Source organism: Chelonia mydas, chromosome 6 (assembly GCF_015237465.2).
Source record: "Chelonia mydas isolate rCheMyd1 chromosome 6, rCheMyd1.pri.v2, whole genome shotgun sequence".
In the NCBI taxonomy this organism is placed as follows: domain Eukaryota; kingdom Metazoa; phylum Chordata; order Testudines; family Cheloniidae; genus Chelonia; species Chelonia mydas.
Window position 1 is genome coordinate 127,257,334 of NC_051246.2, and position 20,437 is coordinate 127,277,770.

Consider the following 20,437-nt stretch of genomic DNA (forward strand, 5'->3'; position numbering starts at 1 on the left):
ATAGAGCGCGCGCCCAGTGTCACTGAGAGCTCCCTCCCCACCCCCTTAATCCTCGAGTCTGATCGGGAGGTGCCACCATCCAGCTGCTTGCCTCCCGAAACCCAGAACCTCGCCTCAGCCCCTGCCCCTACCCCTATCCAATTTACCTCCTGCAATGTCATTGCTGCCCCCTGGGGCTGTCTCCTTCCCTTTCCCAACTGATGACCCCCAGGGAGCGGCCTTTGTGTTCTCCTGCCCCAACCCATTAGGAGCTGCTATCTTCCCTCCACCGCCCCCTATCGCCCCAGAGCTTGAGGCGGGCCTAGAAGCTCCAGCCCATCAGGCACCCCGTCGGGGGTCCACACCCTGCTTGTCCGTTTTAGTGGACCACGGGGCTGCACCAAGGGCCCCGCCGGGGAACAACCGGGAAACCATAACCCCACCCCCCCATGAGCTGCAAGGAGAGCTGCGGAAGTTTTTAGAAGATGTCCATGGCTCCTGCAACAAGGTACAACTTGCTCTCCAGCAATGGGGGGACTTTTCTCAAATCCTCCCAGCCACAAGGGCCCTCATGGGGGAAGATAGAGGGACGGGGAAGCAGGATGCCGCGGCCTACTGGCGGGTCCGTGTCTTCCGTGAACAATTACTCACCTACGGGATGGGTCACGGACTGCTGCGCGGCCCGCTGGCAGATGCGAGCGTCCCTGCCAGTGAGGATCCCCCCGGCCCTCCCCATGACACCTTTCACCATCGCAACATTGAACACCCGGGGTTGTAGGATGGCTCTCCGCAGGTCCCAGGTGCTCTCCTTCCTTCGGGAGGGAGGGTACTCTGTGATTTTCCTGCAGGAGACCCATACGGACCCGACCGCCGAAGACGGTTGGCGGCTGGAGTGGGGGGACAGGGTCTACTTTAGCCATGCCACGGTTCGACAGGCTGGAGTGGCGACCCTGTTCTCCCTCGACCTACGGCCCAAGGTGCTAGGGGTCGCTGAGGCCGTGCTGGATCGCCTGCTGCAACTCCGAGGCCGTATGGAGAGGCTCGTGGTTAACCTCGTTAACATCTATGCCCCGACATCAGGCCCGGAGCGGCTGCAATTCTACCAGCGGGCGTCTGCCTTCCTCGGCACCTTAGAGTCTCACGAGTGCCTGGTCCTGGGAGGGGATTTTAATACCTCCCTCGAGGAACAGGACCGCTCGGGGACCGAGCAGAGCCCGGCCGCCGCGAACGCCTTCCAGGAGATAGTCGAACATCACTCCCTAGTGGACATCTGGCACAACCACCACCCGGATGACACTTCCACGTTCACCTTTGTCTGGAGGGAGGCCCATCGGTCAAGCCACTCCCGGTTGGACCGCATTTATTTATCACGCTTCCATCTCTCACGAGCCCACTCCTCCAGCATTCGGCTGGCCCCATTTTGTGACCATCATCTAGCCACCGTGACAGCCTCCCTTTGTGCGGAGGGGCCGGGGCCGGCCTACTGGCATTTTAACAACAGCCTACTGGAGGATGAGGGCTTCGTGACATCCTTCCAGGAATTCTGGCTGGCCTGCGAGGGCAGCGGCGTGCCTTTTCCTTGGCACGGCGATGGTGGGACCTGGGGAAGGTGCGCGCCCGGCTTTTCTGCCGCGACTACACCCGGGGCACCAGCTGATGGAGAAATGCGGCGATAGAGCAGTTGGAACGGGAGGTCTTAGAGCTGGAGAGGCGTCTGGCCGCCAGCCCCGAGGACCCGCTCCTCTGCGGAGCGTGCTGGGAGAAGCGGGAGGAGCTCCGGGCCCTCGAGGACCATCGGGCCCGGGGGGCCTTTGTTTGATCCCGCATCTGCCTCCTTCGGGAGATGGATCGCTGCTCCCACTTCTTTTATGCCCTGGAGAAAACGAGGGGGGCCAAGAAACATGTCACCTGCCTCCTGGCAGAAGACGGCACTCCCCTCACAGAACTGGTGGAGATGTGCGGGAGGGCCCAAGCCTTCTACGCAAGTCTTTTCTCCCCGGATCCGACCAACCCTGGCACTTGCAGAGTGCTCTGGGAGGAGCTCCCTATGGTCAGCGCAAGCGACCGAGACCGGCTAGAGTTGCATCTCACTCTGGCCGAGTTCTCGGAAGCCCTCCGTCATATGCCCACTAATAAGTCTCCAGGCATGGACGGGCTGACCGTGGAGTTCTACCGTGTGTTTTGGGACGTCCTCGGCCCAGACCTAGTCACCCTCTGGGCCGAGTCTCTGCAGAGCAGGGTCCTCCCTCTTTCGTGCAGGCGAGCCGTGCTTGCCTTATTGCCAAAGAAGGGGGACCTCCGCAATTTACGAAATTGGCGTCCCGTCTCGCTCCTCAGCGCGGACTACAAAATCATAGTGAAAGCAATCTCGCTGCGGCTAGGGTCTGTGCTGGCAGACGTGATCCACCCAGACCAGACCTACACCATCCCAGACCGCAGTATCTTTGATAACCTATTTCTGGTTCGGGACCTTTTGGAACTCGGGCGTAGAGACGGTCTGTCGTTCGCCCTCCTGTCCCTAGATCAGGAGAAGGCATTCGATAGGGTGGACCACGGGTACCTCCTGAGCACTCTGCGGGCGTTTGGCTTCAGACCCCAGTTTGTAGGTTTTCTCCGGGTGCTGTACGCCTCTGCAGAGTGTCTGGTTAAGCTCAACTGGACCCTGACCAAACCGGTCAGCTTCGGGCCAGGAGTATGGCAGGGGTGCCCCCTCTCGGGCCAGCTGTACGCTCTGGCAATCGAGCCCTTCCTCTGCCTCCTCCGCAGGAGGTTGACAGGGTTGGTGCTGCAGGAGCCGGAGCTGCGGCTGGTCCTGTCAGCGTACGCTGATGACGTGTTCCTCATGGTCCAGGACCCAGGCGACTTGGCGCAGGTGGAGGCTTGGCAGCCTCCTCTGGCCGGGTCAACTGGGTCAAGAGCTCTGGCTTGGCGGTAGGAGACTGGCAGCAGGCGAGCTCCCTCCCACCCGCGCTTCAGACCATCCGGTGGAGCGCGGGTCCGCTGCTCTACCTCGGCGTTTACCTTTCTGCCACGCATCCCTCTCCGCCAGAGAACTGGGAAAATTTAGAGGGCGGGGTGATAGAGCGGCTCCGGAAATGGACGGGACTACTCCGATGTCTCTCCCTTCGTGGGAGAGCGCTGGTGCTTAATCAACTAGTCCTGTCCAAGCTCTGGTACCGGCTCAACACCCTGGTCCCGGCCCCGGGTTTCCTGACCAACCTCCGGACATCGATTCTGGGGTTCTTTTGGTCAGGAATGCACTGGGCCCCTGTTGGGGTTCTTCATCTACCCCTGAAGGAAGGAGGGCAGGGCCTTAAGTGTCTGCACACTCAGGTCTGCGTCTTCCGCCTCCAGGCCCTACAGAGGCTCCTTTATGGTGCAGGCAGTTTGGCGTGGAGCATACTGGCGCATGCCATCCTGCGCCGCATCCGAGGGCTCCGATATGACCAGCAGCTCTTTTATCTCTGTCCGGGAGGTCTTCCGCGAGACCTCTCCGGGCTGCCGGTCTTCTACCAGGACCTCCTCCGGACTTGGAAACTGTTTTTAACGACCAGGTCCGTGGCGGCCACCGAGGGGGCAGATCTCCTTGCGGAGCCCCTGCTACACAACCCCCAGCTCCGTGTGCAGGTGGTGGAGTCCCGCTCGGTGCGCCAGAGCTTGATCCTGGCAGAAGTCACGAGAGTCGGAGACCTCCTGGACTACGGCCGGGGAGACTGGCTGGATCCCCTGACGCTCGCTCGGCGCATGGGGCTCTCCAGACCTCGTACCCCCCAGCGCGTACTTCAGGAGGTGAAGGCCGCTTTGCCGCCCGTTGCTAGAGCTTACCTCGATCGGGTCCTGCTCGAGGGCACGCCCCGCCCACCCTCTACCCCAGGCCCGCCGGACCTTATAATTGGACCCCTGCCCCGTAGACCCAATCGACCCCCTCACCGCTTTATGGCGAGCCGGCTGCATGAACTGCAGCCGGTATGCTTCCAAACCGCGCCAAGGAAACATCTATACATGCTCGTGCTCCACACCCTTCACGCCCTCACCCTAGTGTCCCACCCCAACACAAAGTGGCGAGACCTTCTGCCACCTTTGGAGGGTGAGCAGCCCCGGTGGGCCAGCCTGTATTCCACCTTGGTTCCAAGGCCCGTCGGGGACATCAGTTGGCGGCTCCTTCACGGAGCTGTGAGCACGGGCACGTACTTGACGCGGTTCAACCCCTTCCCAGATACTTGTCCCTTTTGCGGTGTGAGGGAAACCCTGGCGCACATATATTTGGAGTGCGCCAGGCTGCAGCCCCTGTTCCGGCTTCTCACAAATCTTTTATTACGTTTTTGGTTGCATTTTTCCCCTCACCTTTTTATTTATGCACTCCCCATCCGTGGCCTCACAAAGTCGCGGGATCTCCTAGTTAACCTCCTCCTGGCCCTGGCTAAAATGGCCATCTATAAAACCAGAGAGAGGAGGTTGGCCGATGGAGTTTCCTGTGACTGTGGGGCCATTTTCCGATCCTCGGTCCGTTCACGTATCCGGGCGGAGTTCCTCTGGGCGGTGTCCACCGACTCCCTTGACGCTTTTGAGGAGCGATGGGCGCTGTCCGAGGCTCTCTGCTCGGTGTCCCCGTCCGGCTCCCTTTGTTTTGACCCTTTGATTGGGGGAGAGAGTAAGGGACCCCAGCCCCAGCCATTGCTGCTGCGGACACCACCACCTTAGAGGGGTCCTTTCACACGTGGGTGCAAGTGCCCCCCCCCAGGTTGTCCACCCCACAGCCTGCCCCTTTTGTTGGGTGCTTTCAGAGGAGGGAATTGTTGGTGACACTCGAGCATGGCGCCAGGTAACTCGACGGGGTGGCAGACCTTGAGAGTCGATGAAGCCCCCTTGCTCTGGACCACCAGGTAACTCGGAAGGGTGGAAGACCACGAGAGTCGAGGAAGCCCCCCGCTCTGGGCCCAGGCAAACTTGAACACTTCCCTCCCCTGAAGCTAATGAGAAAACAGTTGTGATTGGTTGCTGTGTTACACATTGCATATGCTTTTGTTTTGTAAGTGTGTTATGCAAATAAAAAAACACCTTTTTTTGCAAAAAAATTACTCTCCTATAGCCATCTGGCCCGACCCTGTCACCATATATATACACATACACGTATGTCTTTTTCTGGTGAAAAAAAATTTCCCTGGAACCTAACCCCCCCCCATTTACATTAATTCTTATGGGGAAATTGGATTTGCTTAACATCGTTTCACTTAAAGTAGCATTTTTCAGGAACATAACTGCAATGTTAAGCGAGGAGTTACTGTATGTGTTTAGTAAGGTCTTCTGTTCAGTGCATTGATGAACACGAGCTTTTCCTTCGCATTTTCGTGCACTGCAAATGTATTTATTACCATGTTGATGTCTCTCTCGAACTTTGTCATCCCTTCTGAAGCTAATAGTAGCTGTTGAACAAGAAGAAATTCCAAGACTCAGAGCACTGTATGAGAGAGGGCTGCTGAACAACGTCAGAGATCTGAAACTGATAAGTGCAAAAGAAATACAAGCAAAGGAGCCCTTTTGCAGGGTAAGTTGCTCATGATTGTTAAATGGAATGAAAAGCGGTAGTTTATCTAAGTGATCTGTTACATTCTTTTAAACACAAATCCTAGATGACGCTGCCCCCGTGGCAGTCTCAATGGGTGATATGTTCAAAGGAAAGCCTGCCTGAAATCCCAATGGTATAAAAACTGCCAGCAAAAAGGAATTAATTTATAGTACAGAAATATTTAGCACAAAACCAACCCTGCTTATGTATACCTCTTTAAAGAAATGATACTAGCCGTATTTTTAGGAAATGTTCTCCTAACCCAATTTTAGGAGATGTTGCAAAACCTTCCTCCTTGAAACTTCCACCATTGACACCTTCTCGCACCAAAACCCCCCTACAAAACTCTGCCCAAAAAAACCCTTCCCTAAGTGGAGTTTTTGGCCCAAAAAGGGAAAAGTGCCAGAAATTCCATGAAGTCTTCTTGGGACTTCGCTATGGCTATTGAGTTTATGTGAAGGCTGTCAGATACTGTGGTGATGGGTGGCAGTATAAACCCCTAAGATAGATGGATTTGACTGGAGTAGAGAAGGGGACCTGACTTCTCCCACCACCTTCTACACCAGTCCTTGTGATACCTATTCTTATCCTGCCTCATAATATTTCCTTCTTCCTTGGGTAAAAAAATCAAAACCTTTCCCCGGGTGCCTTCTTCAGACCAGAGATCAGCTTTATTTCTTTCTTTAGGTGACATTTGAAGGGGTTAGATCCCTGTTGAGAAAGTTATTTCCGGGGTTCCAGTTTGAATGATCTGTTACCACACATCCTATCATCTCTCTATTCGTCCTGCCAAACTGGTGGTCCATATTGTCCTTGTGAGGAAACCTGGACTTTCTGCTCTACCTTCGGTGACTCCAAACACATCTGCCAAGCAAGGATGAGAAGGGGCAATAAAAAAACAAAACCACTAGCGAGTGATGAAAAAAGTTAGGGTGCTTACCTAATAGGCTGCTTTCTTTCCAACTATATTTTGAGCGATGACATGGACCTGCTGCTGTTCTAATTTTAAGTGATAGACCTGTTCTGTCACACCAGACAATATCTTTACATTACAGAAAGCAAGTATCATTTCACCTTGTGATGCTTCCTGGGGGTACCCAGGGTTGTGAGGCACCTCACTCCCACCTGTCCTTAGCGGGAGGATGGCTTGTCTGTGCCTGCTGTGGATCAGCTCAAGGCTCCACCAGCCATGGGGAACACAAGCACCCCCCTCCAGGCATCCGCAGGACCCGCTTTCCAGGTTAGCGATGGGCACACTAGAACCTCCGAGCATGCCCCGGAGTTTCGAGCCCTTCTCCACTGGACAGTCATAATATTCACTGCTCCCAAGGAGGCAATACACCCCAGCTTACCAGTTTTACCTCAGATCATCACTCCAATTAATATACAGCATTTAGATATGGCTCTAGTGAAAACAAGAAAAGGTTTATTTTAACAAAGGGTAGAGGTTCAAATAATAGCAAATATAATTATTGGAAACAAATGGCTACATGTAAAATAAAATCATAACCTGCATTCTAGAGCCTACACTTATTTAACAAGGTGCTCTCATGTCTAAGTATTGTTCACCCAAAGATCCTTACAGCATTTTACAGCCAGGTTGCCTGTGACCCTCCATTCAGTAGGCGAACACACTGTCAGCTTGCTTCCTAGGTGAAGAATCCTGGGTGTCTCTTTGCAACCCCAGATATATCAACACAGTGCTTTGATCTTTATTCATAAACCAGACACCCTCCTGTTCCTTGTTCCATCCTAGATTTTGCAGTCTCTTTTTGATTTCACAATCTTAATTACCTTGTAGCTCAGTATGCAAATAAGCTTCCATTGTGAAGCAGACAATACACATATGGCCAGACCGGGTGTCAGTTACCCCCTACATGAAAGAATCTGTCCAAAGCATGTTGCCTGCCTCAGCTCCTGGGGGAATTCTGCACCAAAAAATTAAAAATTCTGCACACAATATTTTAAAATTCTGCATATTTTATTTGTCAAAATAACAATATAATCACACCAGTTTCAATTATTTTGGTAATTTATTTCAAAATACCTGTCAGCAAGTATGTCTGTAACAATACAGAAAACAAAAAAGATTCAGGAAATGTTTTTGACAAATTGATTCCTTACTAGACCTATTAATACAGAACTTTGAGTAATAATTCTTTTAACCTACAATACAGAACCGTGTTTCCCGCACCCCTCAGAAGCAGTGCAAAGGCTTGGGGGAGTCAGGGATAACAGAAGAGCTGAGGAAGAGAGAAGTAATTGTTGGGAAGGAGCCTGGGAATGAACTTGGAGGGTTGTTGGGTATGGGTTGGAGAAGTATGGAACAGGCTTTTGGCGGGGAAGGGATTGTTAGGGAGCCTCATCCATGCAGACCGGGGCTGATCTCTAGCCTCTTCCATTCAGTCAGGCACATCTGCCACTGTCCCCGTGTGTCCCTGCTCCTCCACTCCCCATTCAGCCAGGCATATTTGTATATGTCCCCATACCCCCCCCCACTTTCCCCTGTCCCCCTGCATCCTCACTCAGCAAGGCATAGCTGCCCCTGTCCGTGTGTATTCCTGCACCCCCCCATCCTCATGTGGCCCTGCACCCCCACTCCTATTCAACCCCGGTTCAATGTTTTTACCGCACTAGCTCCTGTGCCCTGGCCCCAGTCTATTCCCCTTGCTAGCCCTTCTGAACTCCAGTCTGTGTGACCCCCGCCCAGCAATCCCATATGTCCTGTTCTGTCTGTCCCCCTCATATCCTGTGCCTCCTCACCTGTCCCCATAGGCAGGGTGCTATGAGGAAGGCAGCCTCTCCTCCTCCCTCTCTGCGGCTGGTTGCTCAGGCCTGCGAGCCAGCTGCCTTTTAGTGCCACAGCATCCCCTGGTAGATGAAAAGTGTAATTGAAGCGTGACCTCTCTCGCAGCTTTCTTTCGCTTCCCCATCAGAATCAGTTATTCTGCGGGGTGGGGAAATCTGCAGGGCACATTCATTCTGCGCTTGTGCAGTGGCGCAGAATTCCCCAATGAGTAAAAGACTTTAAGAACATAATTTCCAGTATAGATACCTAACTCCTTAAATATTATCCATACCATACATTTCAAAACGATTATAATAGCCAGTGAGCTACTGGCTCTCAGTAGAGACCTTACATGCCACCCTTTGGAGAACTAATATGCATGGATCTGACTATGGGGATCCCTGTACCAACACATGCACCCCCGTGCCCTCTGCCAGTTGACACCAAGCAATCCCTGGGTCACACACCTAGAGCCTAAATCTGTGAGTCTCAAATAGTGACTTGAGACAAAATAGAATCTTCTGTAATATTGATGTACCCAGGGTTGGACAGATTCTAATCACCAATGGGGATTAGAAAGCTTTCGCTGGGGCGTGGGAATGGTTACCAATCAGTAGTTAGGCTTTCCTCTCCCCAGTTCAGAGCTCCCATGTGTGAATTTTTGCTGATAGGATCTTTTCTCTATATAATAGTCCTGTTTAAAGCCCTACTTAATTTGCGATGTTGCAGATCCCGCAATATTTAGCTTCCATCACAGTTTTGACAGTGGGAGTGCCAGCCGCCCTGGGACTGACAGCGGGGGCTCCTGCTGTCAGCTTTTCCAAATTACCACAAATAATAAGGATCCATTATTACTTTTCCGTGATTTTCCATGTCTTGTCCAGAACTCAGCTGCAATTATTTGACAGTCGTCCTGCAATTCAAGTAGGGCCTTAATCATGTGCAATATCAGTGAATGTTGGGTAGCAAGTGCAAATCTCTATTCGGCTGGAAGCACGCAGTTCTGATTCAGACCAGTTTGAATGTAGTCAGTTTTTGTGCTAGAATCGTTACATAACACTTTGCTCTCTCATGTATTTCTTTACTGTAGGAGGAGATCAGAAATCTGGTCAGCCTGTTAGTTTCAAGACTTTTTATTACTGTTTCTTTTGTTGGAAGGAAAATTGGGAGGGAAACATCTCTGTATAGTTTCATCTGAAAGTTTTCTGCTGTTGAAGTGGTTTGTGTGGGTGATTGCTTAGAAGTTACTGTAGCCATCTAGATTTATGTGGTAAAAAAAGACAGACAAAAACCTGTCTGAAAGGGACTCTTAGTATTACCTTAATTTAGCTTTTGTGGCTATTGTGTAAAATGTATAGAAATATATGTATGCATTAATAATCTGGCTAAGCATTTAGCTCTGCAAATAACTAAAATCAAGTGGGTCTGATTCAGTGCACCCTGGTAACTGAATTGACTGCCATTATCCTGAGCTGATTCCCAATATCCTGAATAGAAGAGAACTGGCACAATACATTCATTATAAAGAGCGCATTGCACTGTGTATTAAGTATATGAACAAAATTCATCAAAAGGAACTTAAAACTGCATTATGGTTTTGAATCTTATTCTATTTATCTATCTTAGGTTTCTGAGCACCTCACAATCTTTAATATATTTATCCCAACAGCTCTGTGAGGTAGGAAGTGCTGTTCTCCCCATTTTACAGTTGGGGAGCTAAGGCATGGATGTGTTCCTTACCAGTGCGCTGAAAGAAATCAGTCATACAGGAAACTGAGTCCCTTCGATCCAAAGATAAGTGTGCCAGTGAGTGACATAAGAATTTCACCCGCCTTGCCTGGGCTCGTGACAGAGTAGCGGCTAGTTATTCTCTGGTTTAGGAAAAACCAGTTTTGGGAACAGACTAGTATTTCTGACATCCAGTTCAGGGAGTAACTCACAGCAGAGGTGATGTAATTGGCTTTTAGTGACAGGAAGCACTAGAAACAACTGCACTTTAGGGAAAACGCCCAGAGTGGCCATATGCACATTATAGTGCACTGTCTGTGGTGCAGGATTATACAACTCTAAAAGCAAGGGTTGTATAACTTGATTTATGACTCAGAGCCATTTAGAGGCACACATCTTAGGTACCCACCCAACTGTGTTTTTTTTCCTGTAATTCATCCAATACCATTTCAGGGTGTGATGGCCCTTGACTCCCCACACACTGGCATTGTGAATTATAGACAAGTGGCCCTGTCCTATGCGGAAGATTTCCAGGAAGTGGGTGGCGCAGTCTTGACTGACTTTGAAGTAACAGACATGGAGATGGCTAAAGAAAGTCCTTCAGAAAGTGAAGATGGTAAGCACTCCCTCTTCTCTCTTCCTTGTAACACTGCAGTCTATTTTCATAACAAGTTTTGCCCTAAGGCCTCTGTTGTAACTAAAAGTACTTGAAAGGGCTGTAGCTACTTTTCTCTCGCATATTTTTGAAACTCTCTTTTTCGTAAAGATCTGTTTAGCCCAATGACAAAATTATGTCAGCTGGGATAGGTCATCAAACTGAACAACCCACTTTTTCCCAGGGCAGATCACCTTTAGGAAGAAAAGTTATAATTTTCAAGTGGACATAGAAAAAATGTCCAGTAAAATAGGACTCTCTCTTAGGTGAAACAAGTTATTCTCTCAGGATAGTTTCCGGCAGCTGAATATTGGGTGCACATGCTTATAACAGTGCTCTTTGCTTCTGTCTTGGAGAGCAAACTGAGTCTACTTCAGATACGGATCTCAGGACATGGCTACACTTGCAGATGTAGAGCGCTTTGAGGCAAACCCGCCTTCGTAGAGCGCAGTAGGGAAAGCGCTGCAATCTGTCCACACTGACAGCTGCAAGCGCACTGGCATGGCCACATTTGGGGCACTTGCAGTGGCATTGGGCGCGGTGCATTATGGGCAGCTATCCCAGCATGCAGTTGACTGCAACGTGCTTTTCAAATGGGGGGGTGTGGAGTGGAGTGTGACAGGGAGTGTGTTGTGTGTATGTGGGGGGAGAGAGAGTGGGTTTTTGGGGAGCTGAGAGCATGTCAGCATGCTGTCTTGTAAGTTCAGACAGCAGCAGAACCCCCCCCCCTTTCCTCCCTCCCCGCCTCTCTCTCACACAGCATTCCACACTAATGGTTGCTTTGTCTCGGAGCAGATAAGCAGCTGGCTGTCAGAAACGGAGCTTTCAAAGGGCATATCTGCATTCCTACAGCGATTCCAAAACAATGACAAGAGTGGCCACTTGACTTAAGGGGACTATGGGACGTTTCTGGAGGCTGATCAGAGCGCAGTAATGCAACATCTCGTTCACACTGACGCCGTGGCGCTCCAGCGGGGGCGCAGCAAACGTTGTTCCACTTGCCGAGGTGGAGTACCAGCAGCGCTGTAGCCGCGGAGTCAGAGCGCTCTACGGGCCTTGCCAGTGTGGACGGGGAGTGAGCTAGTGCGCCCGGGGCTCCTTTATTGTGCTGTAACTCGCAAGTGTAGCCAAGCCCTCAGAATGTGGAAAGAGATAATACAATACATGAAGGAAACAGAAAACGGTTAGGATTCTATTTATGAATCCCATCAGAACAATGCTTGCTCCATAGTCTGGGGTTCCCCAGTTGGACTCCAATCCTGAAAAGTTGGCTGTACTATTGGTTTTCTTTCTCTAGCATGGATTCTATTAACCTCTTTACATCTAATTCTATTGCAGGGATGAAATATCCAGTTATTGTTAGAAACTCGAAGGTAAGAACTAAGCCTAATATTGAATTGATTAATAGGGAAACCTCTGCTGCTTTTCCTCTTGGGAGTTACTGGCATGCTGTGACAAACGAATCCTATAATTCAAAACCCACTAAAACATTGGTAACACTGGACGTGCTGTGCTAGATAATACAACAGCTGTTTATGAAGGCAAACTGACATGGCACACAGATGGCTAGGATCATGTTAAGATTTTACTGTAGTTTGGTAATGATATTAAAATATTTTGCATACTCTTTGGTGGTCGGTTAGGTATACCACCACTATCATAGATTCCAGGAACAAAAACCTGTCAGGGAGTTGCATGCTGGAATGGCACCAGTGTTCCTGATGTTTGAGTGAAATAGGGAAATTCCAAGGGGAAAAGTTCAGTTACCTGGAGGATCTAAATCTCTGATTTAGGCATGATGGGTCTTTGTGTATTATAAACACACACATTTATTTTACAGGGCAAACCGCTGTGTTCCATGCATTGCACTTGAGGAAGGCAATCCAACAACTGATACATTAGTTATGTTTTTCCTATAAGAATTCTTCCAACTTTTTGTAAACTACTTGCTGTATTACCGTTTTAGGAAGCCAGATGTAGACGCACTGCCCTCTCTTTCAAGGTGGGGAAGGAAGAAAGAATATTTTCAAGAGTTAAAAATAAACTACAAAAATGTTATCCACTTCCAGCATGCAAAATACCTGATCTTTCAAAGGCATGATTGTTGTTCTTTCTGATCCTGGCTTGTTTTTTGTGGTTTATAGGTTAATTTTTCTTCATCTTCTTCATGTGTTGAATTTGTAGTTGTGGGGTTTGTTTTTTGGCAGGGAGAGGAAATCCGCTGTCAACATATCGTGACCTGTGCAGGACTTTACTCGGACCGCCTGTCCGAAATCAGTGGATGCAGCCATGAGCCTCGCATTGTGCCCTTCCGTGGAGACTACTTGGTGTTAAAGCCAGAAAAATGCTATATGGTTAAAGGAAACATTTATCCAGTACGTAATATTCTGTGCATTTCACAATGTGAACCAAGTGCTGCTGAGACAACTTCACGGTTTTGGGTAGTCTTTTTTAAAAAATATTAAGTATTGAATTGTTTAAATTAGAATTATGGCAGTCACCTTTCAGTAGAGATGCCCAGGTACACAATATATTCACTTGACTTTTACCAGGATAGCTGAAGACAAAACAACAAATGATAGTTATTATCACCCACCAAAGTGATTACTTGGCCAGTGTGAGGATAGTAATTACTTGGCCAGTGTGAGGATAATCTTGAAAGGCTGTAATAAACATTTTTTTTCTTCTGTTATTATCTTTCGACTAACGTCTAAGTCCACAGTAAATCATAAATGTTTTCTCTGAGTCTCCTGCAAAGGGGCTGACTTTCGCATTCCTGAGAATGTTATCAAACAATTACATTGTTGTCTCTGAATCTGTTTTGTATGGGGTTACAGTTCTCATTTTCTGCTGCAGGTTCCTGATCCTCGGTTTCCCTTTCTGGGAGTTCATTTCACACCGAGGATGGATGGCAATGTTTGGCTTGGTCCTAATGCAGTGCTAGCCTTTAAGCGAGAGGGTTATAAACTGTATGACTTCAGTGCCAGAGACTTTATAGATGCAGTTGTATACAGGTAATATCTTCATTTCAATGGGTGGTGGTTGTTTTTTGCTGAATGAAGGTGTCCACCACTTCTCTGTCAGAAGCTCCCCACTTTTGTCACACCCCCACTCTGAGTGCCCTATATCTCATTTGCCTCCTTTGGAGGAGGCAGGAATGAGACTGACTCTGTGTAGAGGAGGTCAGTGTTCAGTGACACAAGGCACTTGTTTTCCATTCCACACACCCAAACAGTACCTAATTGTGTTTGCACTAAAGGGAAGGGATGTGAACAAATTGGAGAGAGTCCAGCGGAGGGCAATGAAAATTATTAGGAGGCTGGGGCACATGACTTATGAGGAGAGGCTGTGGGAACTGGGGTTATTTAGTTTGCAGAAGAGTGAGGGGGGATTTGATAGCAGCCTTCAACTACCTGAAAGGGGGTTCCAAAGAGGATGGATCTAGACTATTCTCAGTGGTAGCAGATGACAGAACGAGGAGTAATGGTCCCAGGTTGCGGTGGGGGATGTTTAGGTTGGATATTAGGAAAAACTTTTTCACTAGGAGGGTGGTGAAGCACTGGAATGTGTTACCTAGGGAGGTGGTGGAATCTCCTTCCTTTGAAGTTTTTAAGGTCAGTCTTGACAAAGCCCTGGCTGGGATGATTCAGTTGGGGATTGGTCCTGCTTTGAGCAGGGATTGGACTAGATGATCTCCTGAGGTCTCTTCCAATCCTAATATTCTATGATTCATTATCCCTGAGGGAGCTCAGCAGAAAGTCCAAATGTGACTAATTTTCCTTTCTTTAAGGATACAGTTTGCAACATGCCTGTATAGGTGACCAGAGGGATTTTAGTGGGTGGAATGGTTAATAATTCTCTCTCATGCACACAAATCAGGCAGAGGATAGACACCTTCCCCCTCCTCAGAAGCTCATTGCTCTTTTCCTAATGGTTGTGGAAGATGTCTCTGGAGTGGTTTCTGTCTCCTCCTCTAAATGTGTGTAGGGTTTTCAATCCTTTGTCCTCTGATCTCCCAAAGAAGAATCCCGAAGTTATCTCTGGATGCTAATTCCTCCTAACGTCCGCAGAAATAGCTTCATTTTTAAAACTTACATGAGCTTGTAGCAGGCTTCACTTAGGGGCCGGCTGCCCTAGCGGTCAGGCCTCAGCCAAACAGTTTCTCCAAGTCTGCAGACAGTTTCTCAGCAGTCCAGGGGCCTGGCAGCCAAGCCACAGTCCGTCACCCTCACAGAATCCTCTGGGAACTCCCAGGGGACTGTAGGAAGAGGGAAGGATAGGGGGACCTGGGCCCTTGTTCTCCACCGGGTCCGGCTCAGGACTCAAAGGGAGAGAGGCTAGGAGTGGCTCAGTCCTGTCTGGCTGCCACTCCAGATCAGCCTCCCCTGAGCTATTTCCTACCTTCACTGTTTCCCTTCAGTATGGGACGTGGCCCCAGCCACCTTATTACAGCCTTAGTAGTTCAGGGCATCACCTGAGGGAGGGGATGCTTCCTAGGTCACCCTCAGAGTCCAGTTGTCCCCTCACTTAGTCGGGGGAAGGGGGTTCCTGGCTGAGCCTTACTCACAGTCCCGGTCCTTCCCCTGTAGACTTCTCTGCCTCAGCAGCTGCAGCCTGCCCGTCTTCTTGCAGCCAGTCTCTCCTCCACCTTCCCCCATGCTGGACGGCCAGAGCTCTCTTTTAAGCAGATCCTCCACCGGGAGCATGCCTGGCAGCTGCTGAGGGGCAGAGCTTTCTTGGCCCAATATGTTCCACCACTCCTGGGACCTTGGAGTGGGGTCTGTGAAGCCCATCACAGAGCTCTAAAAACCAGATTGACTAGTGTAGGGAAGAGTGATTGTGACGTTGCACTCTATGCGATTTTATGAAAATATGCTAATGAGTGTGAATATAATGTAACTGGAATACGCTTAGTGCAAAAGGTCTCTTGTAAGGTATCATTACAAAGCTTATAATCTACTGAGTGTGGTCATCCTATTTGTATAAATGTATCACTCTTGTATCTGAAACTAGAAATATGAAATATAACCCTGAGGTCCTATTGTAGTTATGCAAAGTGTGGGCCATTAATGGTGGTTTGGAATCTTGATGGCTCCCATCAGCCAGGACAGTTGACTGTGGATGGCTCTGGTTGCAGGCCTTCCTGTGAGTCAGACTGGGAGGAATGAGGGCTTGGAGTCTTACAGTGACATGTGAACATGTCACCTGAACTGGAATCCATCTTTAACCTGGTGCTTTTCCATTGAGAAGGAGGGGTGGGAACCCAGAGAGGGACAAAGGATTCCCGCCTTGTGCAGAAGATATCTATAAGGGGGTGGAACAGAACAAAGAGAGTGGCAGTCATAGAATCATAGAATATCAGGGTTGGAAGGGACCTCAGGAGGTCATCTAGTCCAACCCCTTGCTCAAAGCAGGACCAATCCCCAATTTTTGCCTCACATCCCTAAATGGCCCCCTCAAGGATTGAACTCACAACCCTGGGTTAGCAGGCCAATGTTCAAACCACTGAGCTATCCCTCCCCCCATGAGAAACCCCCAAGCTACCACCTGAGTTGGAACAAGGACTGTACCCAGTGGCGTAGCCAGGCGGAAAAAACAGGGGGAGTGGAGATAAAAAAAGGCACCAACCCCTGGTACTCACCCGGCAGCGCTCCGGGTGTTCAGTGGCACTTCGGTGTCGGGTCCGTCACTCGCTCCGGACCCCCCCCATCTCTTCCCCGCCACCGCAATGCCTCCAAAGACCGGGGCAAGTGAAGGACCCGATGCCAAAGTGCTGCTGAAGACCTGGAGCACCGCCAGGTGAGTAAAAATTTAAAAGGCGCCAAAAGAATTAAAAAGGCGGCACTTCTGCTTGGTGGGGGAGCGGCCGCTGCCCCGCTCCCCCCCAGCTACGCTACTGATCGTACCAGGGGAAAGGGTTGTGCCCAGACTAGGAAGGCGTCTAGTCTGTGAAAGAAACTTATTGAAATGTCTCTGAGGGTGAGATTTTATCTGTATTCTGTTTTCTTACTGTATTAGGCTTAGACTTGCGTGTTTTATTTTATTTTGCTTGGTAATTCACTTTGTTCTGTCTGTTACTAATTGGAACCACTTAAATCCTACTTTCTGTATTTAATAAAATCACTTTTTCCTTATTAATTAACCCAGAGTATGTATTAATACCCGGGGGGGGGGAACAGCTGTGCATCTCTCTCTATCAGTGTTATAGAGGGCGAACAATTTATGAGTTTACCCTGTATAAGCTTTATACAGGGTAAAACGGATTTATTTGGGGTTGGACCCCATTGGGAGCTGGGCATCTGAGCGCTGGAGACAGGAACACTTCTTAAGCTGTTTTCAGTTAAGCCTGCAATTTGTGGGACGTAGTTCAGACCTGGGTCTGTGTTTGTAGCAGGCTAGCGTGTCTGGCACAGCCAGGCAGGGTTCTGAAGTCCCAAGCTGGCAGGGAAAACAGGCTCAGAGGTAGTCTCGGCACATCAGTTGGCCGTCCCAAGGTGGTTTCTGTGGTCCAACCTGTTACAGGGAAGGAATCCTACACTGGAGGAAAGGGTGATGTCCTTAGAAGCAGAAGGAGCCATGTGGTAATTCTCCTAGCCCATACGAGAAGGTCATTGGATGGTGGGGATGGGAAGCTGATTGCACAATCCATATTTAATACTGTGTGTAGATTGTAATGATTTCATATAGTACGTTATCAGAGGTGCAAATCTGCACTTAGTATGCAGGATGCCATTCTGTTATCTGCAGATGTTGTTTTGTCTCACTCTCTAGTGGTTTATGGAAACTGGTGTTCAGAAACATCTCTTACGGAATGAGTGAAATGTACAGAGCATGTTTCCTTAGTGCACAGGTGAAGCAACTTCAAAAGTTCATCCCTGAAGTTACCATCAGTGATATACTCAGGTAAAAACACTGTTTAGTATTTAACTGTTTGTTAAACCTTATTGTACAGATTCATACATCTGACATTAGTTCCCTCCTTCCCAACTGAGATTTAGCTTGGAAAACTGCTAATATATCCTGGGGAGGGAGCAAATTCGACACTGATACTCAGAGAGGGAGAAATCTGGGAGGTAGTAAAGTTGGACGAGAACTAGGGTTGACAGGAGCTATAGGTGAGTGTTTGCAATGTGATAGAGAAGTGAAAAAGGCCAATGCCATTTGGCCTGTATACTCAAAAGCTTCGTTTCACAGGAGGAGATAATAGTCCCTCTGTATGACCAGTCTGATCACATCTACAAAATCCTGTTCAGTTCATTGTCCTTCATTGTGAGAAAGATGGACAAGTTTGGGGGAAGCTTCGAGAGTAGCAACAGAAATTATTAGGAAGCTGCAGAGACTGATAGGAGGAAAATTAAAGTAGCTAAAATATGCCCATTTTGGCTGAAGGGGACGTACGCTTCTCAATGTTTGAAGGGTGTAAAAATCAAGAAGGAAAGGAAAGAAATCTAGCACAAGAAAAGTGAGCGCTCCAAACTGGTGGAATAGATAGCTGCCATAGCACTCTGTCCAAAAGTTGTCTGTGTGACAGAGTTTTCTTTTTTTCCGAACCATGTTTTTTCTTGTAAGGAGAAAAAACGAAACAATATACTCTTGTATAACCAGAAACAAAACAGAAAATCCTCTGCCTGGATAATCACCCCAGTCATGCCCCACTGGATGGGGAACCCAGCCTTCCCCAAGTGTCCTCCCCTTCTGCCTTGCAAGCAGATCTGAAGGTTCCTGCTTTCTTTCAAGAACCTGACTGAGCCTCACGTCCTCAGTCTTGCTCCCGCAGAGCACCTGCATGAGGTATGAGCAGAGTGTGTTTGGACATCTGGTTGGCCTCTGTACTCTGTCACAAGGTCTGACTAGGAGTAATGAGGTGAAAGTGTTTGGGGAGAATTGAGGTTAAATATCAGGATAACCTTCCTCACAGGGCCGTCTGTTAGGATGGCCAAGAAATAATTTCTCTAGGGGAAGTGGCACGTGCCCCATTACTTGGGACACTGGGAAGCAAGCCATACACGGCAACTGGCAGGAGACGGACTAGAGACCCTGATAGGTCTCTTCAGTTGGTAGAGTCTACGATCCCAAGTAGCGGGAGTGCTGCAGACACTGCACAGAAGAGACCCTGCTTGGGAGAACTGCTCTGGCTTTTAACAACCTGTTCTGTTGGGAGCAGCATTGATGGGGGTCTGGGAGCAACAGCCTGCCCTCTGTATGGGGGAGAATGTTGTGGGAATGTGGGGCTTTTGCAGGGAGATGAAAATGGGGGATGGTTGGAAAATGTGAGGGGTCAGAGGATCCTAGAGGAAGAACCCTGAGGTGCAAGATGGAAGAGGAAATCTCCTCTTTGTGACTTAGGCTTGTTTCCACCTGGTGAAGCAGCTTTAGTGGTTCTCGACTCTGACACGAAACCAGTAACAATCTTCTGATTTTCTGGTAGCCCGGGGAAGAATGTTAGGGTACGCGACACTGCAATGTAAGCCTAGGATTCAAACTCAGGCTCAAGCCTAACCCCGTCCCATCTACACACAAATCATACTAACTCAGGGCTTGGACGCAGGATCCCACAGAGGTGCAGGGTCCAAGCCTGAGTCAAGCATTCAAGCCCTAATGTTTGCCAGTGTAGATGCAGCCCCACTGGACTTGTGCTCTCGAAGTCTGCCAAAAGTATTCCACAGTCCCATGGGCCAACTTTCTTTGACCTTTGGACAGTCAAATTTTCCCACACTGCACCACGAACAAAGGGCTAGAGCAGCCACATTTTGGGAGGGCCCTAGGAAGTCTGGGACATAGGTGGTTGGACTCGGGCCAGCATAATGCAATGCAGATGCCAAAGCCCTAAGTTTCAGTAATTCATGGAGGTTACAAATGAGTGTAGACACTCAAGCCCTAGGTTAACAAACCCAAGGTCTTTTAACTTGAGTTCTACTAACCCTGGGTTTACACTGCAGTGTAGACATACCCTAATGCAGTGTTTCTCAAATGCGGCCACCAGGGGCTTTTCTTGTGGTCACATCCTCCTGGGTTGTGATTTGGAGGGTGGGGACAGTGGTCCCTCTCCCAGGGCCACCAGTGGGGGTTCAGCCCTGCCCCCTTATGGAGACACAAACGCTGGAGGTGCAGGCAGGTGGTGAATGCCCGACTTTCCCGAGAGCAGGTGGGCAGTCTTTGGCTACGGGGCTTTGGGTTCCATCCACGCGATAGCAGGCTCTGGTCCCAGGCTCACTACCCACACTATCATCCACACTCTGAGGCCACCAAAAAATTTGTTGTGAGAACCCCTGCTGTGGTTGGCCAGTGTCAGCTGACTCTGGCTCGGGTTACAGGGCTGTTTAATTGCAATGCAGATGCTCTGCCTGGAGTCAGGGCTCTGGGACCCTGCAAGGAGGGCGGGTCCCACAGGCCAGGCTCCAGGCCAAACCCAAACAGCTACACTGCAGGTAAACAGGCCCCGTAGCCCCAAGCCCTACAAGCCTGAGTCAACTGACACAGGTTAGTTGTGGGTTTAACTGCAGTGTAGACATATCCTTAGAGAGCTCCAAAAGAGAGAACCAAATCATTAGTATCTGTATTGAAAGGGTAGGCAGGCAAAGCAATTCCTATATGTAGTGTTGTTGTAGCCATAGGATCCAGGATATTAGAGAGAGAAGGTGGGTGAGGTAATATCTTTTATTGGACCAACTTCTGTTGGTGAGGGGGACAACCTGTGTAAGCTCGAAAGCTTGTCTTTCTC

General features: G+C 49.3%; 1 protein-coding gene across 2 annotated transcripts in view; it reads left to right on the forward strand.

The window, feature by feature from the left end:
* The window catches only part of L2HGDH (L-2-hydroxyglutarate dehydrogenase), a 62,615-nt gene that overhangs the window by 37,079 nt on the left and 5,099 nt on the right, over positions 1-20,437 (forward strand). For both annotated transcript variants that reach the window (XM_037901361.1, XM_037901362.2), the window contains exons 4-9: positions 5,393-5,524; positions 10,515-10,677; positions 12,055-12,089; positions 12,924-13,091; positions 13,573-13,730; positions 17,488-17,619. In XM_037901361.1, the coding sequence (XP_037757289.1) occupies positions 5,393-5,524; positions 10,515-10,677; positions 12,055-12,089; positions 12,924-13,091; positions 13,573-13,730; positions 17,488-17,619 (788 nt within the window). The remainder of the gene's footprint in view (positions 1-5,392; positions 5,525-10,514; positions 10,678-12,054; positions 12,090-12,923; positions 13,092-13,572; positions 13,731-17,487; positions 17,620-20,437) is intronic.